General features: G+C 33.7%; 1 protein-coding gene across 22 annotated transcripts in view; it reads left to right on the top strand.

Annotated features, from left to right (window-relative positions):
• LOC105343388 (doublecortin domain-containing protein 2) overlaps nt 1-19986 on the top strand; it is a 54448-nt gene that overhangs the window by 8831 nt on the left and 25631 nt on the right. For 19 of the 22 annotated variants that reach the window (XR_010713856.1, XM_066083964.1, XM_066083962.1 and 16 more), the window contains exons 1-2: nt 4693-5027; nt 16949-17009. Coding sequence is in view for 21 of the 22 variants with exons in the window: in XM_066083964.1 (XP_065940036.1) it covers nt 4708-5027; nt 16949-17009 (381 nt within the window). In the remaining variant the exon portion in view is untranslated. Of the gene's footprint in view, nt 1-4692; nt 5028-7341; nt 8349-12089; nt 12573-16948; nt 17010-19986 lie in introns of those variants that run through there. The other 3 variants (XM_066083955.1, XM_066083954.1, XM_066083953.1) reach the window with 3 other exon arrangements.

The raw sequence follows: 19986 nt of genomic DNA, 5'->3' as shown, positions 1-19986 counted from the left end.
CTCCAGACGGACCAAATTACTGTTATGAGCATATAAAAATAAAAGCAACGCTTCGTTTTTTGCTGCTGTGTTTTAGTTGTTTCCATTACGAATAAGATAGACCTAAGTATTGCAGAAGGTTTTTGAAACTGTTCACACGCTTCTTGATTTGAATTTGAATATAAATAACTCGAAGAATACATGTAATTTATTTGAAGAAATAGAAAAATTGTATAATGTCAAATTTTAAAATATTGTCCTTTACAAATATTTGAATTATTGAGAATCAAAATTTGTACATGACAACAAATTTTGATTCTCAATTATCTAAATTTTTTCAAAGTACAATAATATTATGTAAACAAAAATATCTTTACCAACTCGTGCTATTCAGTCAATCAACAGATGATGCTTTTTCTTAGTTTAATTCTTCCTTATATAAATAAAGCTTGTGTATTCATGAATGTATCGTATGTGTGTTAACATATGTACATGTGTATATAGAACAAGAGTGCAATTGGTATGAAACTATCGATATATGTAAAGGATATCGAATATTAACAACATAAATTTTATACAATATTGTCGGATATTATAAAGTTTACTTGATTTAATGTGAATCTAATGGAGAACAATACAAATAATTTACAATTAAACGTTTGCAAAGTGATGCAATCCTTAGACTTGAAATGAACTTTGGAAGCAGTTCAAGTTGGGGAGGAGGAGACAACATCACTTCAACTATTCGAATATTCGCAGATTACTAAGTCATCTATAGACCCGGACCTTGGCAAACAATGAACAGCTACAGAGGCATCTGACAATGAAACTTAACTTCATGAAGTGTGCTATCATGCAGTTTGGTCCATCAACATGAAAGAAAGCCTTCAAATACATCATGAAGGGGACGCCACGAGAAATAGTAGACCCCCATCGATAGTTAGGAGTTGAACTCAGTGACAATCCTTACAAACCAGAAAAACTACACAGGGTAACATCTATGATGCAAAAACTCAAATGGAGCACCATAGAACAGAGAAGCATTTGAACTGACGTAACTCTTATGTACAAAGAAGTCAACCAACTCAAAGCACTCAAAGCAGACCCAATATCATACCAACCTTCCCTAGCAACAGTACGAGGAACTAGGAACAGTCACTGCCTGAAATTTGTACCATATCACTGCCGAATTAACGTCTACCAACTTTTATTTTTTCCATGAATAATCTACTACTGGAACACTCTACCAGAATCAATTATACTCTCACCATTGCTGGAGCAGTTCAAAACATATATTCAGAATCTCCAACACTGGACCACTTACTCTGCATACTAAGATACAAACAGTGACCTGTACAGTGTTCACATGGGGACGCTATTCCACTGCACGCATGTACATGTAGTTTCCTCACCATTAAATGTCCGCAATGCATTTTAGCGCCAGTACTCACGTTAAAGATAAAGCTAAAGGAGCAATCATTGTGTTCATTGCCGATATAAAAACTAGGCACCAAGTGTGAGGACAAGGCGAGATCACTTTGACAATTTAAAGGTCTCGTGTATAGGAGTTAATTTTCTTTTAGAGTATTTTCATGTATACGAATTGCGAACGAACCAACACAAATAATTTTAGTTTATTCTATATCAATTTGATTTTTTTTTCAATCTTACTTCAAGTATGTACTATTCTATTTTTAAGTCTAAAATGTATTTAATCAGTAGATTTCCTTTTGCTTTTTATTGACTGTATAACCATTAGTATATTTAGTAGAGTTAACTGGTTACTGAGTAAATAGCCCGCATGAACCACCCCCTTCCCCCTATGGGTTATTTATATAAATTATATCTGCCTTTTAATCTCTCATAAATTAAACATGTCAGCCGAGTAAATTTGAAAAAAAAGGCTCGTTATTTACAATCAATACGTAAGTAAAAAAAGAAGATTAAATCAATTATATATGCACGGGTGATACTGCGACTTATATACATGTTTTATACATATAGTATTCATTCCAATCGCGCCGTGTTTTCGACAAAGCTGAATGTTTCGATCGATCACAAAATAGCCCAAACATGGTGTTTTTTTAAAATTATATAGTAAGACATCAAACGTTTAGCAATGTAAACACTATCGTTAATTTTGGTGCTTTAATAAACGTTGTCACTCAATGACGAATGCTACGTTTGAGGACAGTTTTATCATTTCAAGGAATCATTTAAAGTTAATCCATATAACTTGCTAGATCGTGATTTTGTTATTTCAGTAGCAGTATGAACACATAAAATTTCTTTAAAAAGAGGAATAAATACTTAATATATGTACATGATGAAATAGCAGTGTTATATTTCTCTTTGTGGTGTCCTTATAAATAAATAAATACAAGCGAAAGTGTTAAAACTATAATTGTGTAAAATGTTTTCAGTTTTGTGTACCGTTGAGCAGAACGTTAAACTGGTTGAAGTTAAAGACAGTTGGCAAGTTTGGCGATGCATTTTATTTTTCTATTCATCCCATATGAGCACTACAACTGTTGACTTTGAGATGCTGTGATTCTCGTGGCCCGTTCGATGAGGCGTTTTGTTGAATGCTGTGTGAGCAAATCTTTTAATTCATAACTTATTCACCAACCACAAAGCTTATTCACTTACAAACAAAACAGCTCTGTCGGAAAGGAAATTTCAATAATTTTCTTTCAAAATACGGCTCAATATGATCTCAACTTGAATATTATTGATAGCTCTATAGTATAGGCAAACATACTATACATACAACATAAAAAAAAAGATTTTAACTGAATGATACAAGAGCTTAGTCTTGAAATAAAATGACGCAGTGGTGAGCAACGCTATAGACGTTCAAACGAATCATTCATTGCTAACAATTATTGGTGTAAACTTATTGAGAGTTATTTGTTAATAGGCTATTGAAAATCTCTGCTCACAAAGCACCTGCTGGGTAAAAAAAACACTTTGCCTCTTTAAACAACGGTAAGAGTAAAACTTGTTAGTTATTTTCTCAAAATATGGAACGAGAGTTCGAACACACTGATTTTTTTGGCATGAATTAACCTTGAACCTGGCGTTTCCTACTTTATATTATGACGCAAAATGATTAAAAAGAAAGAAAAAAAGAAAGAACCATCTTAATTCTAGTGAAAAATGCGCCATGTTCAACAAGAGAACGCGTAGAATACATGTTGAACGAGAGATATCTGTAACGAATTCTTATAATACCTGTTCAACATCGAACACGAACATCAATAAACACTATTGTTCTTTACGTCCAAAGATAAACAGCACACATTAAAGGGGGTACATAAACAAGTGTCTCGAACTCGAAGGATAAGAAATGAATTGTATTTTTGTTAAAAAAAGAAGTTCTCTTCAAATTTGCAATAAACACATTTTGTTAAGTTTGAAAGTACAAAAAGTGTGTTTGTGACTTCATGTCAATGCACAAAATTAGTAGTCCAAAAGTTGTAAGTAAATTTTTGCTTTCTCTCTCTCTCTCTCTCTCTCTCTCTCTCTCTCTCTCTCTCTCTTGTTCACTTGTTCTCTCCCAAATTCTTAAAAGGAGGAGACTACCTAAGTTATTTAGAACTTGTGTCTAATCCATTTGATTTAATAAATAAAATATGTTCAATTCAGATTCTCTCTCTCTCTCTCTCTCTCTCTCTCTCTCTCTCTCTCTCTCTCTCTCTCTCTCTCAGAAGGATATAAGATATTCTCTTTAACTTAAATGGTGTGCAGAGGTCAGTGAATAGTTAATGACATGAAAATATTTATGCGCATTTGGTGTGCAATAAAAACGAATATATTACCCCCACATTTCAATATGGCGCTCTTATCAATTTAAGTGTCCAAGTAAAAGACATTGATGCATTCCATTCACCCTATTGAACGTGCTAACTGCCAATCAACTTCGATCTTTCTCTTATCAATGCGGTAACCTTAGCTAATATCTGAGGTTCGAGAAAAAGGAAAGAATGTTTCTCTGCTTTTAAAAGGAACTATTTATAATAAGTTTTTTGTTATTTTTGTTTGTATTTATCAACAACAGGGAGAAGGTGGGCGGGGGAGGAAGATATACATTTTGTAAGAGTATGGGGTGCACACCCATAGTCTTTGACGAAGCAGTTTTATTAAAACATTCAGACCTTGTGTTTGATGAGGGATATCCTTAGAGATATTCCATGGATTAAATGTCTGATAGATTTCTACTGGCAGATAAATCGAGACACCTTTACACCGGGCCATCAGATATTGATGGAGGTTTCAATGAGGGCCATTGGTGTTTCTTCACGCCTGTTAACTCTCTGAAGGCGCCCGAGGACGTTTGTAAAGCAGCATTTGGTGCAAACAAAAAAATACCCCCCTAAAATCTCATCGTCGTATGTTTTGAAAATGAAATATCCTACTTTTTAAGAATACATTTAGAATAAATTTTATCTAAATAAACTTACGTATATAACATTCGCAACCCTTCATGTACGTACAAAATGATTTGGGTTTGTTTAAGGTTTGTGGAAGATCTTGTCCCAATTTAAGTTTGATGCGAGACACCACCATATCTCGGCCTTATCTGATTTTGAATCCAACACAAACGATTTCAAACAATGCATAAGATTTGCTCTAACCTGTTTGGGTACTAAATATTTGTGATTAAATGAATCAAAGCCAGAATCTTTAGAAAAAAGGCCACCAATCTTTAAACAGTGTGGGTTTGCTATGAAGAAAACGCATCCTCTACCCCCGATCGACAGAAAACGAGAAGAACTGCCTCCCGACGAAAGAGAACTTCCTCATGGCAAAATCATCAAAATGTACAAAAATGGCGACAAGTTTCGCCCGGCAAAGCCGATACTGTTCAACGAGAGTCACTTTAGTAGTTGGGAAATATTTCTGGACGAAGTGCAGGAAAAATTAAAGTTCGAAAGACCGGTGAGATCTATCTACACCCCGGAGGGTGGTACTGAGGTCTACACGTTTGAACAAATTCAGGATGACCATGCGTATGTGGCAGCTTCCGGCAAATTTGAGCCTTTCAGGTAAGGATGGCAAAGAAAGGAGGAGAGAAAGTCCTCCTTGACGCTCGCGATGTGTACTGTTTGTTGTCCCGGTCTGTTTTGACGCTCTGTTGTGGTTCCCGAGCTCTAGGTCTGATCTTCTCCCCCTTGTGGAACAATTAATTAATAACTGCAGCTTTAATACGACAAAGAGGGCGCGTCAACTGCTCTAATGAGTTTTAGGCATCAAGCCAAACTGATAGTAGATTTTTAAAAATGGTACTGTACCATACTGTACTTTTGAAATTCCTGTATAACAGTATTTACATCTTTTCCTTGTTCTTCAATACCACTTCAACTTTTTCCTATTGTTAAAAGTGATCACCATCACGACACCATTGCTTGGTCGATTCTGCGTACAATTGGTTGATTTGTATCTTGAATAGAACGTGTTCTTGATAACACATGGTTATCGAAGTTGACAGTTTTGAAATTCTGCTCGTTCAATTCTGTGTTTATATGTTCTTTTTCTAAATTTCTCTCGGTCTGGGTTTGGTTTTAGATTAGCATAGGATTAATTCAAGGCAGATGCAGCGACCTTTTTATGGTAACATTTGGCTAAGCTATGATATTTGGACTTGTGCATGCATGCGTACTTGTCCAAATATTTTAATGAAACTTACCAATCATCTTTAGCTACATGTAGCTTCATGGACAGTGCCACTGCGATGTAGCTGTCCTTTTTGAAGGAGGTATGCATATCTGAGTAAAGATGGAATCTCCTCATTTATTTAAGGATGCTTATATAAGAACGATATTAAAACACATTAAAATGTTTCCTAAAATGAACATCGTTTGATGTATTTTCGACATTTATTTTAATTGATTTACATATGTAATGTATTATGATTCTTTTTAATCGTGAAAAAATATACACACAAGCTACAACTGTTCGGTCTTCAAATTAATTCGAATCAATTATAGAAAAAACGTAATTAACCTCTTTCCTCGCAAGAACAACCCTTATTGACCATTTATGTAGTCTCTGTGCCCATAGTATTTTTTAAAAGCCTTAGTTGTAAATTCTATGTAATACTTCAAAACCCGAGAAGTATGTGGCTCCATCTATTCAAACTTGAATTACCCTCCAGTCTGACAAAGGCACTCTCTGCTAATAGTGTCACCGCAATTGAATTGCCGTGTAATTGAATTTATGTGTTGAAAGACGTATAATTGTGATTATGATATGAATGTCACTTCATTGACAGTCGAGTCTGACTTCTTTGTAAGCACATTATTGGCATGAAAGAGCTTGAAAAGCCCCCATTTTCTCTCTCTTAAAGTTCCTATCATCTACATTGCAAATGAAAGAGTAGATATATAAAAGGAGAAAGTGGAAGGCAATTGAAAGAGACAATGCAATGACCAAAACTAAGGTTAATATAACTGCATGGTTAATTTTGGAGCAACCTCTTCTCAGTACTTCAAAGCACCAACTATACTTACATTTGTAAGTATAGTTTTAACATAGTTTGCCACTTCTCCAATACTGTCGTCTAAAGTTTTGAATATCTATGAACAGATGTTTAAAAAATTCGCAAAAGAAAATTAGAAAATACGCATGTATGCGGTAGTTTATACTACCTTAGTTTCATTTTTTTTATTTAAAGAATAATTAAAATCTAAGTATTGAGACGCTGATGGGAGAAGGTGATGACGTAAATGGTGTTGAATTATAAAGCAACATTTGACTGCAACGAAGGATTTTACCTGGTCATGAAATGGTAAACTTAAGTTGCAGAGAGGAGTACCCGTGTTGTAAAGACGTTTATAGAAGAAGGATGGTACCCAGAAGTTTTTTAATCCATCCGCCGATCATCGATTTACATGACGTCGATGTATATGAAAAAACAAAATATTTTTTTATAGTAGAAATCCTCTGTCCCTTCCCCCTTCCTCCAAAAAAATATAAATAGTCGGTGATGATGTTTATACATGTACGATTGTAGATACCAGATTATCCAATTTGATTTTACGTAAAAATTTGGCCTTGAAATGAGATACATTGAACTATTTAATTGAATTGAAGCCTTGTTATTCTTAACATAAAATAAACACTTCTAAGCCAAGCTAAACACACGGAGTCGGTGAATTTCTCATCAAAAACACGGTCTCTCCAATAAATTTAACAATGCTTATTGATTTTAACTTCTTTGTCAATAGTGTTGGGCTCAAAATAAGAATTGAAATAAATCCATCAATATATTTTATAGAGTTGTAACTTTACACATAAGATGTGTTTTTGTGAGTGAACAACGTGTAAGATGGTGGTTTTTTCTTGGAGTTAATCCGAGGCCGAGTATACTTTTACATGCATGTTTGGTTTCTGATAAGCTTTTGGCACAATTGATTGATAAAGAAAGTCTTGCTTTCCAGCAAGAAAAAACCAACATTAAAGTTCTCGTTGAATTATTTAGTGAAGTGGCTCTTTTCAAAGATGGAAGTGTTGTTTTCTAAATCTGAGCGTTTTCAGATGATTGGAAGGCGCTTTCTCTAGTGAATGTTTTGTTCGGGATCCGAGTGTATGGTATGCTAACTTTGTGTATTCAGAACCGGCGACCGTCTTTGTGAGTCCCCCATACAAATGTGGGCAAAAGCTTTGAATGTATTCCAAAATTTGAAAACTTTTTGTTGTATATAACGGTGCATGGTTCATAAGATTCTTTTATAACCAGGCATGCAAAATTTTTCATGTATGAAAATATCTATTCTCCGCAAATAAAACGGATATTACGCGAACACTTTTAGAAATTTGTTTGAGTAAATGTCATTCAAACTTTTAATATATTTCCTAATTCATTTGAGGTTTATGATTTAGATGATTTAAAAATCTGATCCGAATTCTTTGCTCATTGGAACTCTATTTGTTGTCATAGCGACGTTGTCTAAGTGCAATCCCACAATCCCTCAGTGAGAAAGTTGGGAAAGTAAAGAGAAATCGTTTGGAAGCTCTCTTCATACATACTGTTCATGTAGTGGTGTCTTCTTATTTTAAAAAATGTCGTGGGGGAAATATCCGTCCATAGAGGAAAGAGACTTAGTCCATGGGACCCCTATAAAAGTGTATAAAAATGGTGATCCTTGGTTTCCCGGAAAAAGGGTTGTTGTCAATCAGCGACAGCATCCGACTTTTGAGTCGTTCTTAAATTACTTGACCAGTACCCTGAAGGAAGATAGGGCTGTCCGCAGGCTCTACACCCCAGACCACGGAACCAGAATCACCGATTATGACCAAATTAAGCCCGAAAATGTCTACGTTACTTCCCACGCTCTGGGAAGCAACGAGCACCTGAAAAGAATAAGGTGAGATGTGCATACATTTTTTTCCATCTCTCTCACTCACTTTATCTCTCTTTCAAGTTCAGTTTCTGGGGGTAAAACACGTTGTCTTTGCTGTTTACATAGACATTTTAAACGCATCAAACTTGAGTTCGAATTGAAGATCCATGCTGTTTCGTGGTGCCAAAGTTATGCCTTTGAAGACACCGCGCTTTTCTTTTATTTTTTAGGTGTGCTTGGGGGTATTCTCATAGAATATTAATTTATAGAATTTTGACACTGATTTTACACTGATAAGATAATATGGTTAAACTGTTTTAAGGGGTTTGTAATACTCTTGACATCCCTTACTTCAAATTTTTATGATGCCAACGTATACTTTTTATGAAAAAAAATGTCTTCGGAAAATTATTAATTAATTATTGAAATAATTATTATGGATAATTGTTTTATCAAAATCTCAATTAATCCAAGCATATTATATAAAATTTTCGTCATATATTGAAATCAATAGAATGAAATATTAATAATCCAACAACATTTACCTAGTATAGATAAACTAAAATCATATATGAGATTTTGAATACTAGTATTCATTATGTGTGATGAAAGATATATACGTCATTCTATCAAACATAAATTTGTATAGATTTTATTGTAAGCGATATAGAAAGTTCGTATAAGCAGGCATGCAGACTAGATGGTTTTAGAACTTTTAAAGACCCGGTCTAAAAGCAATGACGTTTATGTGCAGTTTTACTAAGAGGCATTTTGTGCATCGTGAATGCATGGAATCAATGTTAAACAAACAAATAAAATGGTGAAATACACAAAACTAAACACCCCCTCCCCCCCAAAAATGTGATACACAAGTTTACAGGTACTAAATTGAAACACAAGAAGGTTTAAAGATAATAAATCTATCTAAAAACGGTAGCTTCGTGTAAGGGATTCCACACCCGACTTGTTCCAAATGAAAAATTTGCACGCTTTCCCCCCTTAAGTGTAAAAGCTATTATCAGGATTTCACCCGGAACAATGTCAAAATCACTTGGGTCTATTTTTAAATTTTTATTATCAAGTTGAAGCTTTAAAAAAAAAAAAAAAAAAAAAAAAAGAAAGTTGAAAAGATAGTGATGGACACATTTAATTGCTACACCGGTGTAATACAACAGTATCAAGATTTTTAGCACAGACGTTGCAAATTTACGCTTCTTTTTTAAATTCCATGTGCTAAGGACTGCAAAATGACAAATCCAATAAAAGTCTTCATTAAATAAAAAGAGAGACAAGGTCTGATTGATATGCAATTTTAAAAGAGAAAATGAACCCCCAGAGAAATACTTTAACCGCCAAGTGTTTCTGTATATTAACACAATTTAGTGAAGTTTTCAAGAGTGATGAAATCATTGATCAAACAAGAGTATGTCACTGTGTTTACTTCATTTCAATCTTCGGTGCATTTTCTATAGGTTTTATTGATTTGCGATATTTTTCTCTAAAAGATATCAGAGGTTCCCGTGTTCAAATGCATCTACCCCCCCCCCCCCCCCCAAAAAAAAAAGAAGAAAAGAAAACAACACAAAACATGCTCTGATCTAGAGGGGGTTATGGGTTGTGAAAACCTTTTTACTATGCAAACAGTTTGTAAGCAGAACAAACTTTTTAGTAGTTTTTTGTTGTTTATACACGTATTGTTCCATTTTTTGTAATCTCTAATTTCTATAAAGGAATTACGAAATCCGAATCATTTTTTGACTATTATGAGGTGATGGAATACGGTCGGGAGTGATCAAATCCAATAAAGCCCGAAGGGCTTTATGATATATTTGATCACGCCCGGCCGTATTTCATCACCTCATAATATTTAAAGAATTATTGCTTACTAGTATTACTTATTTATTTAATATTCAGCGATTTTACGATTACATAAAATTGTCAACGCTGAAATGTGTTGGACTACACGTTACAACATCGATTCGTAGCGTTATCACAGACGAAGACACTGAAAAATGTACATATTATGGATCAAATTTCGCTCAGTGCTTTTACTTCTATTATAGCTTTTGCCGTATTTCCAAATCACACTTGACCCACCCATTACAAGACAATAGACAGTGTAAACACGTACTTGCTTTTTTTGAATTCTATATTTTAAAGTTTGTTGTCAATTTTCACAAAGAAATCAAACAAATTCTTGATTGGCTTAATTTACATGTTCTTCATTAATTAAATCGGACACGTTGGACCATTATGAAGATAGCTTTACACTACAAGCGTTGAATGTCAGAAATTTGCAGTTTGTCCAGGAAAGCTTGTTAAATATTAATATTCTCTCAGGAATCTGACATATCAATAAATCCGATATGTACTATAGTAAGTAATTGTGTTAGCTATTAGCAGCTTAAATGTTTGAATCCAAAACACAATGTGCACAATCTTTCGTTTAATGCTCCCTCACCTCCTCTGTCCATTTTTGATTTTAATTTGAAGAGCACAACACATTTAGTGGATGAAATATGAAAACCTAATATATTCGTCTGAGACGTCGATTGTTTACTTTCTCTACTCTTTTATATCTTCTAATGACACATAAACGTATATACATGTATCAATCTTCATAGCTTTAATTTAATCTATTTTTTTTTTTTGGGGGGGGGGGGGGAGAAATTTCAGAAAAGAAATTTCAAATTCTTTAAACGCAAATCATCATATTTAACGCTAAAATATTTTTCTAAATAATTGTTGTGCTTGATTATTCTTAGAATTATAACTTTACGTATAATGTGTAAGTACAATTCGATAGGAATTGTATATTGATACGTATTATTGGAATTGTTAAGCCTGAGTCAGGCACGTAGCATCGTTTTTGAAAGTGGGGGGGGGGGGGGGCCAGACTCATCCAAGAAATCTTGACAAGCAAAAAAAAAAAAAAAGGGGGGCAAATAAAAATTTCCAAAAATCTTCAAAATCCTAATCCGGGGGGGGGGGGGGGGGGTAAACTATACTTCCAAAAACAAAAATTCTTACCTACCAAAATTTTTTTTTCACCCCAAATCATGAAATTCCTAATCCGGGGGGGGGGGGGGGGGAGGAGTATGTCACTTCAATTTGACTCCTCATTTCCTTATTTTCATATCAATTATTTTACATACTTCCAAAAAAGTGGGGGGGGGGGGCAACTCCATGATAATTCACTTTTATATATGTAAATTTTTAAAAATGTGTTCCTGCAAGAAAAAGTGGGGGGGGGGGGGGGGCAGGCCCCCCCTGCCCCCCCCCCCCCCTGATGCTACGTGCCTGTGAGTAACGGTGAGTGTAATGCGGGTGTATAGTCTTGTTATTAAGCCCCCCCCCCCTCCATATCCACCAAACCCTTAAAAAGTCTTCTAGAAATGTTATAGAAAACCAGACACAGATCGTTTAATACACGCATCAATAGATGTTATTATGAGAAAATGACGTTTAATCCATATTAATTAATATGAACATTGATTACATGTGAATTCAAGTCCATAACATGCTGTACAGCACAGCAGCAGTGTTAACGAATATTCATCGACAGAGCTCTGAATGGGGAATTTAAATAACAATGTGAATTGATTAAATGTTGTGTCGATTTACGTTTACTTATGTAATTACGGTATTTAAGGACTAAAAAGAAAAAAATTAAATAATTCAAACTACTGACGGAAATATTATAATCCCACCCGGTAGGTTTTTTTATGTGTTATTTACACAGAACACGTGGTTGCTAAGGATTATTGGGTCAAAGGTTGATCCATGTAAACACATAGTATCCCACAATCCACCTGTATCAGCATACTGGATATGTTCGAACGATAGAAAGATTCTTTCTGCAAGTTGACATGATGTCTTGAAGCTTGGAATTAGCTAATACAGTTTCTTGTGACTAAGTGTGATAAAATTGTCAAACATAATGGCACACACTACTCATTCCTCGTTACCATCAATCGAAGAACGCAGTGTTACAAATGCAAAACGATTTAAGTTTTGTAGAAATGGGGACAAGAATTTCGGACCAAAAATGGTCACCTGTAATGAAAAGAAAGTCAGGAATTTTGAAAAATTTCTTGAGCAGCTAACAAATGATGTAAAATTAAACTCGGGTGGTTCAGTTTATCGAGTTTACACCCCACGGCAAGGACATAGAATCACCGATTTAGAACATTTTCAGGAGGGAGAATGCTATGTGGTTGCTGGAAAAGAGAGATTTCTTCCTATGGGGTAAGGAAAGTTTGGAGCACTTTGCCAATATCGCTACATTGTTTGAATAATTTTACAATGACATGCATTATAAGATTGTAAAATTACCGGGAGACACTGTGTGTAGTTTAGTAATAGATAAAAGAACGGGGCTTCATTTTTGTAATGTCAAGATGAATGTGTTACACAGTAAGACATATCTGAATAAATGACATCAAAAAGTTTTGAAAACTTGAAATTAGATGTAGGAGGTAAAATGTTAAATGACTGGGTAATCCAATATAGAAAGGATTTTGACAGAAAAAGATGACATAAGTGTATTCTATTATACTTTCCTGCTGTGTCATTGACAAGAGTAACAGGCTGTCGCTGTTGTGCTCTTTATATATAAAGAATTTTTTTTTTTACAGACTTAGATAACAATTTTGACCCTTAAACATTTATAATATTGACCAGATGGATATTAATACATTGATAAAATGAAATTTATATGCAATAGTTCTTTTATTTTTAAAAATTTATATTTTGAAAAAAAAGAGGAACAGTTTCTTCATGATCATCAGGAATGTATTTTAACATATTGAGAGAGAGAGAGAGAGAGAGAGAGAGAGAGAGAGAGAGGAATTGAGATTTTGGGGTACTAATTTACTGTTAGGGCAACTTCTAGTCCTCAGTTGTGAAGAGTTAAATTAAATGGTTACCATGCATACTGATTCTATGAATGGAGCATTGTCAGTGATAACTGTTTAAATATTATCAGACTGGTTTATCAGATGAATTCTTTTTTTTCTTTAAAAAGCCCCTGTTTTGTTTTACTACTGTAATGCCTAACACTATACATTGTCGGTTCATACTTAGATCCCAGGGATTGATCTTAATGCCATTGAAGACAAATCATCTGTGACAAAATACCAATACACAAGCTTGGGACATGTTATCCTGAAAAAAAATCTCATCTAATGATAGATTTAAGCAGAGGTTTGAAGTGTGCCAAGAAATATTATATTTTAAGTTGTGCATGTTTTTCCTTTATATAAATGCTATTTTAATTGTTGCAGATCTATTTCAAAGCTCTCCTTATTATTATCCCCTAAGAATCTTGGGGAAAAAAAATTGGGTGTCAAAGAACCAAGTTTATCCCTTTTGAATAGGATGAAAGTTTTGAACTTCTGAACTGAATGAATGCAGCATGAACGATTACAGGGTCTTAGAGAAAACAATTTTGAATGCTTGATTGTCCATTTGACAGTTTCAAACTTTAGGGACGCAGACCAACAGCACTATGAAAATGAATACATGGAGTTAATAACTTGATCTAGGGATTGCTGGCATTTGTTCTTAGTTCAGACCTTGGTATTGAAATAGGTCATTGTGTCAAGTCTCAGAGAATTTAACTCTTTAAAATTCTTTTTTGTTTTAACTCCTTACCATGCAAAAGCTACCCCACCTCATAATTACTATGATGATATATGAACTGTTGTTTATATTTCCCAGTCTTTAACAAACAGAAACAACGAAAAAGCTATGAGAGTGTAAAGGACTCAATATTTTTTATACTATTGTCTCAGTTATAATAAATTGTTTGTTTTTGTTGGCATAGTGGCATGTAATCGCGGTCTTCAAATATAATACCTGAAGATCGAAAAAAATCAATTGCTTTTTTTAAAGGCCTTGAAGTACAGTAAAGTTAGTATGGCTTCAGTGGCTGGAAACTTGTCTAATAGGCCACCTCCTGCAAAGTTATTGATTGATGGCCATGGAAGTTGTTTAATGCAGTACTGGAAAAAAGGGAGGGGGGAGATATTCTTAATTTCTCATGCATGCTTGAATCTGTTTACCTGTTGTTTTGCTAGCAGGGTGAGGGATAGCCAATTTTTTTTTCACCCTATATAAATCCCATTGTTTTATTGATAAACATCCCTACAGATAGACTATCATGTGTGGAATCGCTATAACAATAAAAAAATACAAAATTCAATAAGTCTATGTTCATATGAAAACTTCTTTGTAGTCAAAAGTGCTGGCAAATGAATATAGCATGCCATTAACAGCAGCATTTAAAGTATTTTTATTTTTAGAAAGTTGGTAAATCATAATTATACTTTCATTCATAGCCTTATTAATATAACATAAAGGAATATTTTTAACCTGATCTTTATGTATGACAGATTACTGAAATGAGTTGGCTACAGTCAAAAGTTTATTCCACCTTCTTATATATCAGTTGTCTATGTATTTCATAGAACATTTCCATTACCGTACATTTTCTGTATAAGGTTAATGTATAGCTATAATATTTGAAAGGGAAAATCATGTAATGTAAACTCGTTATAAGAGAAAGAGCTCAGAGACCTGATCTGATTAATATTTTGTCCTATAAATTATCAAATTATGGTTTTCCAATCCTCAGCCCCAAAGTATTTTTTTTCATCATAAAATTGTTATTTAACTTTAAAACTGTATACATGAAATAAAATAAAAAGAAAGTTTTTGATGGTAACCATGCATTTTATGAAGTTATTGCAACTTTGGCCAAAATGGATATAACAGAATAAATCTACAAGTTGAGATCAAATTTGAAAAAAAAAACCCCGATGTATCGGTGGCTCGAACCTATTTACCTTTATGTAGTAAGTCTGTGTGGAACCACTAAGCCAAACAGTTCATTGAATACCTGAGGGTAATATTAACACTACAAGACTTATTAAATTTGTCTATATGAAAGGCAGATATATGTTACGAATAAATAAATTCCGGATAATTTAGAGTTATTGAACATTGCTGAGGATTGGAGATCGTTAATACTTTGAACATGTATTTACGGACATTGAGAGACTAGTTCCTCCAAATAAGAAACTGTATTATCTTTGTTTTATATATATTTAGAAATTAATGAACACATGGTGTTGCTGTACAGTTAACTAATGCTTATCAAAATATTTGTGTTGTGGTAAGCCAATACACAATAGGATTTGTGTGAAGACCTGTACGTGAAACCATCTTGGTAACAGTGTTTATCTGTTTACCGTTGCAAAACAGATTCTGTGTGATATGTTTGTACAAAAATTCAGGAAGAGCACAAAACTCTCACAGCTTTTAAAGTGAGATGATGCAGTAATTCTATGCAAATTGATTACTTCAGCTATTATACCTGTAGATGACAAATATAGACTCTGTAGTATTCTCCCCGGGTATCCTTGGGTATAATAGAAATGAAAATGCTTTGATGTAAATGCAAAGATGGGAAGAAAAAAATAATTGATTTTAAATTGATACATGTTTGATATTGTACCCTGGATAGCTATTCAAGCACACTTTTATAGGGACCAAACAAGATTTTTAGTAAATAGTGTTTACCTTGATGTAGCAAAGAGGTTAATTGAAATGTTGTGTAAATCTTGTGAAGAACTTTTGAATAGAAAGAGTCTGGAATCCCCTCTTTGGATTCTAGATTAATTATTAAGAGAAGCAAAGGAAGCTTATGGATGCTTGACAAAACCAATGGTCGTCTTATATTGGTCTTCCTAAAGGCCCTTTTACATTAATTGGCGCGCAAGCAAAAGCGACAAAGTATTCGTGCAACTGAGAAATTTAGATTTAGATTGTAAACTGTTGTCGAAATATTCCCATATGAAAAGAGGTGGTATATATATATTGGTATATATAAATTTATATATAGGGGGCATATGTAAACCCAACAGACAGCGAGGAGGTATTGGTAGCAGAACCATTTGTGGTCTGAAACAGAGATGCTTTTACAGGGTATATATGCTAGTGGCAAAGCATGGCCAATTGAAGCTGATAAATCATACAATCTTAGTAAAACGTTGCAAGATTACGTGAGACACATTAAACAACAGTCTCATGGTCGCCAAAAAAAACCACTCATAGACAGCTGCGATTTATCTTATGGCCTTTAAAAATTGTGCATCACTCTTGCGAGTACACAAAACAATGTAAGACATTTGTACTAATGTTTGTGCATCGCATTGCGATATTTTGGATTGCATTTGGTCATGTCTGAATAGTGTGCATGTCAACTTTTTTGAGGAAACTTGATGCGACCACTAAAACGCATGCAGCGAATGCGAAACATCGAGCAGCCTATTTTAGAGCTCATGCAAAAGCTAGAGCATTCTGATGCAAAGTATTGTAAAATGCTCATGTGCCAATTGTGAAAGGGCCTTTAGATATAGCCACAATCATTCATTAGATTTCTTTAGTTACATTTTACTGTTTTATTTGGGATAATAAAACATTATTATTGATGTGTGTGAGAAAACCGTTGTTTTCCTTCCCAGTATTTTAACATCCGATAAGCTTGGGTACCATCACTATAGACACTGTTGACATCTCATAGATTGATGCTTAACATTTTTTTCTTTATTTCATTTTAGATACACAGCCATAGAAAGCCATAGTCCAAGACCCTCCAAAATAAATAAATCCAATTTTAATGTAAGTATATTACAAAATCGTCAAAATGTTTGTCTAATCTAGCACATTGAATAGTGCTTTTATGCATTCAAGTGAATTCTATTGATCTGTCATTTTGATGGTCCTTCAAGCAAAAATGTAATGAAACCCACTTCAGCTCTTAACCAATTAACTACTCATATGATCTTTAGAGGGGAAAATGACATTGTTAAGTCCATAATACAGTGAGAGATATTATGTGACAAATTTACAAGTACTTATCATGTATTTACAAATAGTTGCTATTTTGTGCATGGAAAGAATTGATATCTCAGCAGAGGTGGAGTGTTGGGCAATAATATTTCGAAATTCATTGATAAACTGATTGATAAGTGACACATACTTTTAAATTTATACTATATGGCAAATAAATATGGTGTTCATGTAGGGATATTTAACAGATTTATTATTCACTATTAATACCAATGGTAATACCTTTTTGTATAGAAATAACTAATCCCAACCCAAGCCAACTATTAATAATATTACAGTACGCATAATACAGATGTATAAGTATATGCTATTGGGGATTTGAAGATTATAAGGATTATACAACCCAAAAGAAGAATTGTCAGGTTTTGATTAAAGCATTTACAGATATTTCGAACATTGATATAGCTAGGTTTCAAACTCAATACAAAACAATTCAGGATATATTATATGCGTAATTTGATCAAATTTAAATGCATTTAGCTATTATTGCTATTGTTTTGGTTAGGTAATGATACTTTACACTATGGTTTATCTGACTTACTGATGTTTTATTCATTCAGTAACCAGAAAAATGTCTTTCAGTTATGAAGATTAATTAACTAAATCACCAAGAAGTATATTGATCACATGAAAGTTGCTGTTTATCATATTGCAGGATACTGGGTAGTGTTTATTTATGAATTTTGTGTTTGAGTTTGGCATCAGACAAGGAGTGTCCCTATTGGTACTCTAGTCTTGCAATTCTTAAGTCTGGTAGAACTTTTTGGCAATACATATAGTAGTCAGTTGCTATTAAATTTCAGTTGTGAAGGGGGCAATTCATATCAAAACTTCTGCTCTCTGTAGACTAGTCTTTTTGATCCGCGTATATGTTTCTGGGTCTCGATCTCGATCTACATAAACAAACCTAAATCATGCCAAAAAAAATGCCTTGTGGCCTATTTAGACAATTTAAGCCCCCAGCAATTGGAGTTTTAATTATTTATTTCGCCAAAGAATAGAAAACTAATGAATTTGGTAACTAATAGATTACTTATCATGTAACTAAATGTATAAGATTATGGAGGTGTGGACCTGCCCATTGTCTGTCTTTGGGAATTGGTTAATAATTACAAGGCTTATGTGGTCACCGGCATTGATTTGTAGGTTTCTCATCAGTGCTAATATTTAAATGCCATGATGAGAGATTTGAGAGATAAAAACATGATATAATGCATAATCAATAGATCTCTTTTAAAAAAGACTGCCTGGATAATTTGATAATAGGGAATGCAGGAGGTCAGGATAGCTAGGTAATCTGTTCTGGCTGGCTCACGTAGAATTCTGTCTGTGTAAGGATAGAATAGCTACCATATTTACACATCTCACTTTGAAACAGCCAGACCAACCCAGTGAGCTGAAATTATGTTGAAATGTATTTTAATGCAAGCTGCTGGTGACTTTGTCTTGTATAATTCTGGTTCTTTTGGGGTTTAATGTTGTATTGATGAACACATATTGTTATGAAACCATCGAAAGATTTTAATCTTACTAAATGCTACATTTGTCATCAACTATCCTTAGTTTTTTGGCAGGGAAAGATTAGTGTATTATTATAATCAAGACTGTTTTACAGGTGGGATCACAGGAAATATGACTAAAGATAGGGATTTTTGTCTTGGTATTAAATTTGGCTTTAGAGGTAAATGTATCATTTATGACCTATGAAAATGTATCATAGTTTTATTGCAACAGTAGCTCCAGTTTTGGGAACAAAATCCTTTCCTAGCCTCCAAATTATCATGTATTAATTTGTTATGCGTATTTTCTAGTTTTGTTGGAAGGATACAAGTTTTGAAAGACTTCCTTTGACATAAGTTATGCATAGGATTGTTATACATTTCCATCATATGGTTAATTGTAACTTTAAACAGTAGTCTTGTTTAGCCATCTCTGATTATAAGTACAAGTACTTGTAAATTGTCTTTTTGTGGTACTTAATTTTGATTTTATTTGAAACATTTAAGAAATTGTTAACTCACTCTCTCATGGTTTAATCTCGATCGAAAGGGTAAAAAACACGATAAAAACTGTGTGTCTGGTATATAGTAGTTTGTACTTTTCATGATAATAGCATGTAACATGTTTGTGATATCTTCTAAACTATCTCTACACTTTCTATATAAAAGTTGTTTTGGCAGACTTTTAGCCATATTTCTACATAGATAGTATGTGCTAATGGTTTTTCTAGTTTTTTCTTGTTGTGTGTGAATATATATAGCTCTTTCTTCGGCAATTGATAACTCATTAAATCTCCCACACCCTTCATGGTAACTAAGGACGCTTTGAACATGATCTTAATTGTTGGGAAATGTCCTGCTAAAGTTTAAGTTCAATTATGTTTAAGACATTTCTTGACCTCTTCTTGAAAGTCAGTTAATCAATTTCCATGGCCCTGATATATATAGTCCCATAAAGAAGTGCTTCATACCATGTCCTCTTAATTGCTATTTACTTTAGGACCCTGTAATGTTATTCTTCAATTTAAAGAATTCTTCCAGATGCATTTTAAACGTCAATGAATGCCATTCACCAGTAAACATTGACATAAACCAATAAACTGCTTGATTTTTGACAATTTTTTTTTTGAAAGCCATTTTTAAATTGCCTATTTGATTTTTCCCCATAGACATGTATAGGTATGAGAGGATTAACCTCTGTTGTGGTCAATTCATTTCCACAAGTTATGAAAGTAAAACCTGGGTTG

The sequence above is a fragment of the Magallana gigas genome, chromosome 5 (genome assembly GCF_963853765.1).
Source record: "Magallana gigas chromosome 5, xbMagGiga1.1, whole genome shotgun sequence".
In the NCBI taxonomy this organism is placed as follows: domain Eukaryota; kingdom Metazoa; phylum Mollusca; class Bivalvia; order Ostreida; family Ostreidae; genus Magallana; species Magallana gigas.
Note: the sequence above shows the minus strand (reverse complement) of the source record. Positions and strands in the feature narration are given on the sequence as shown.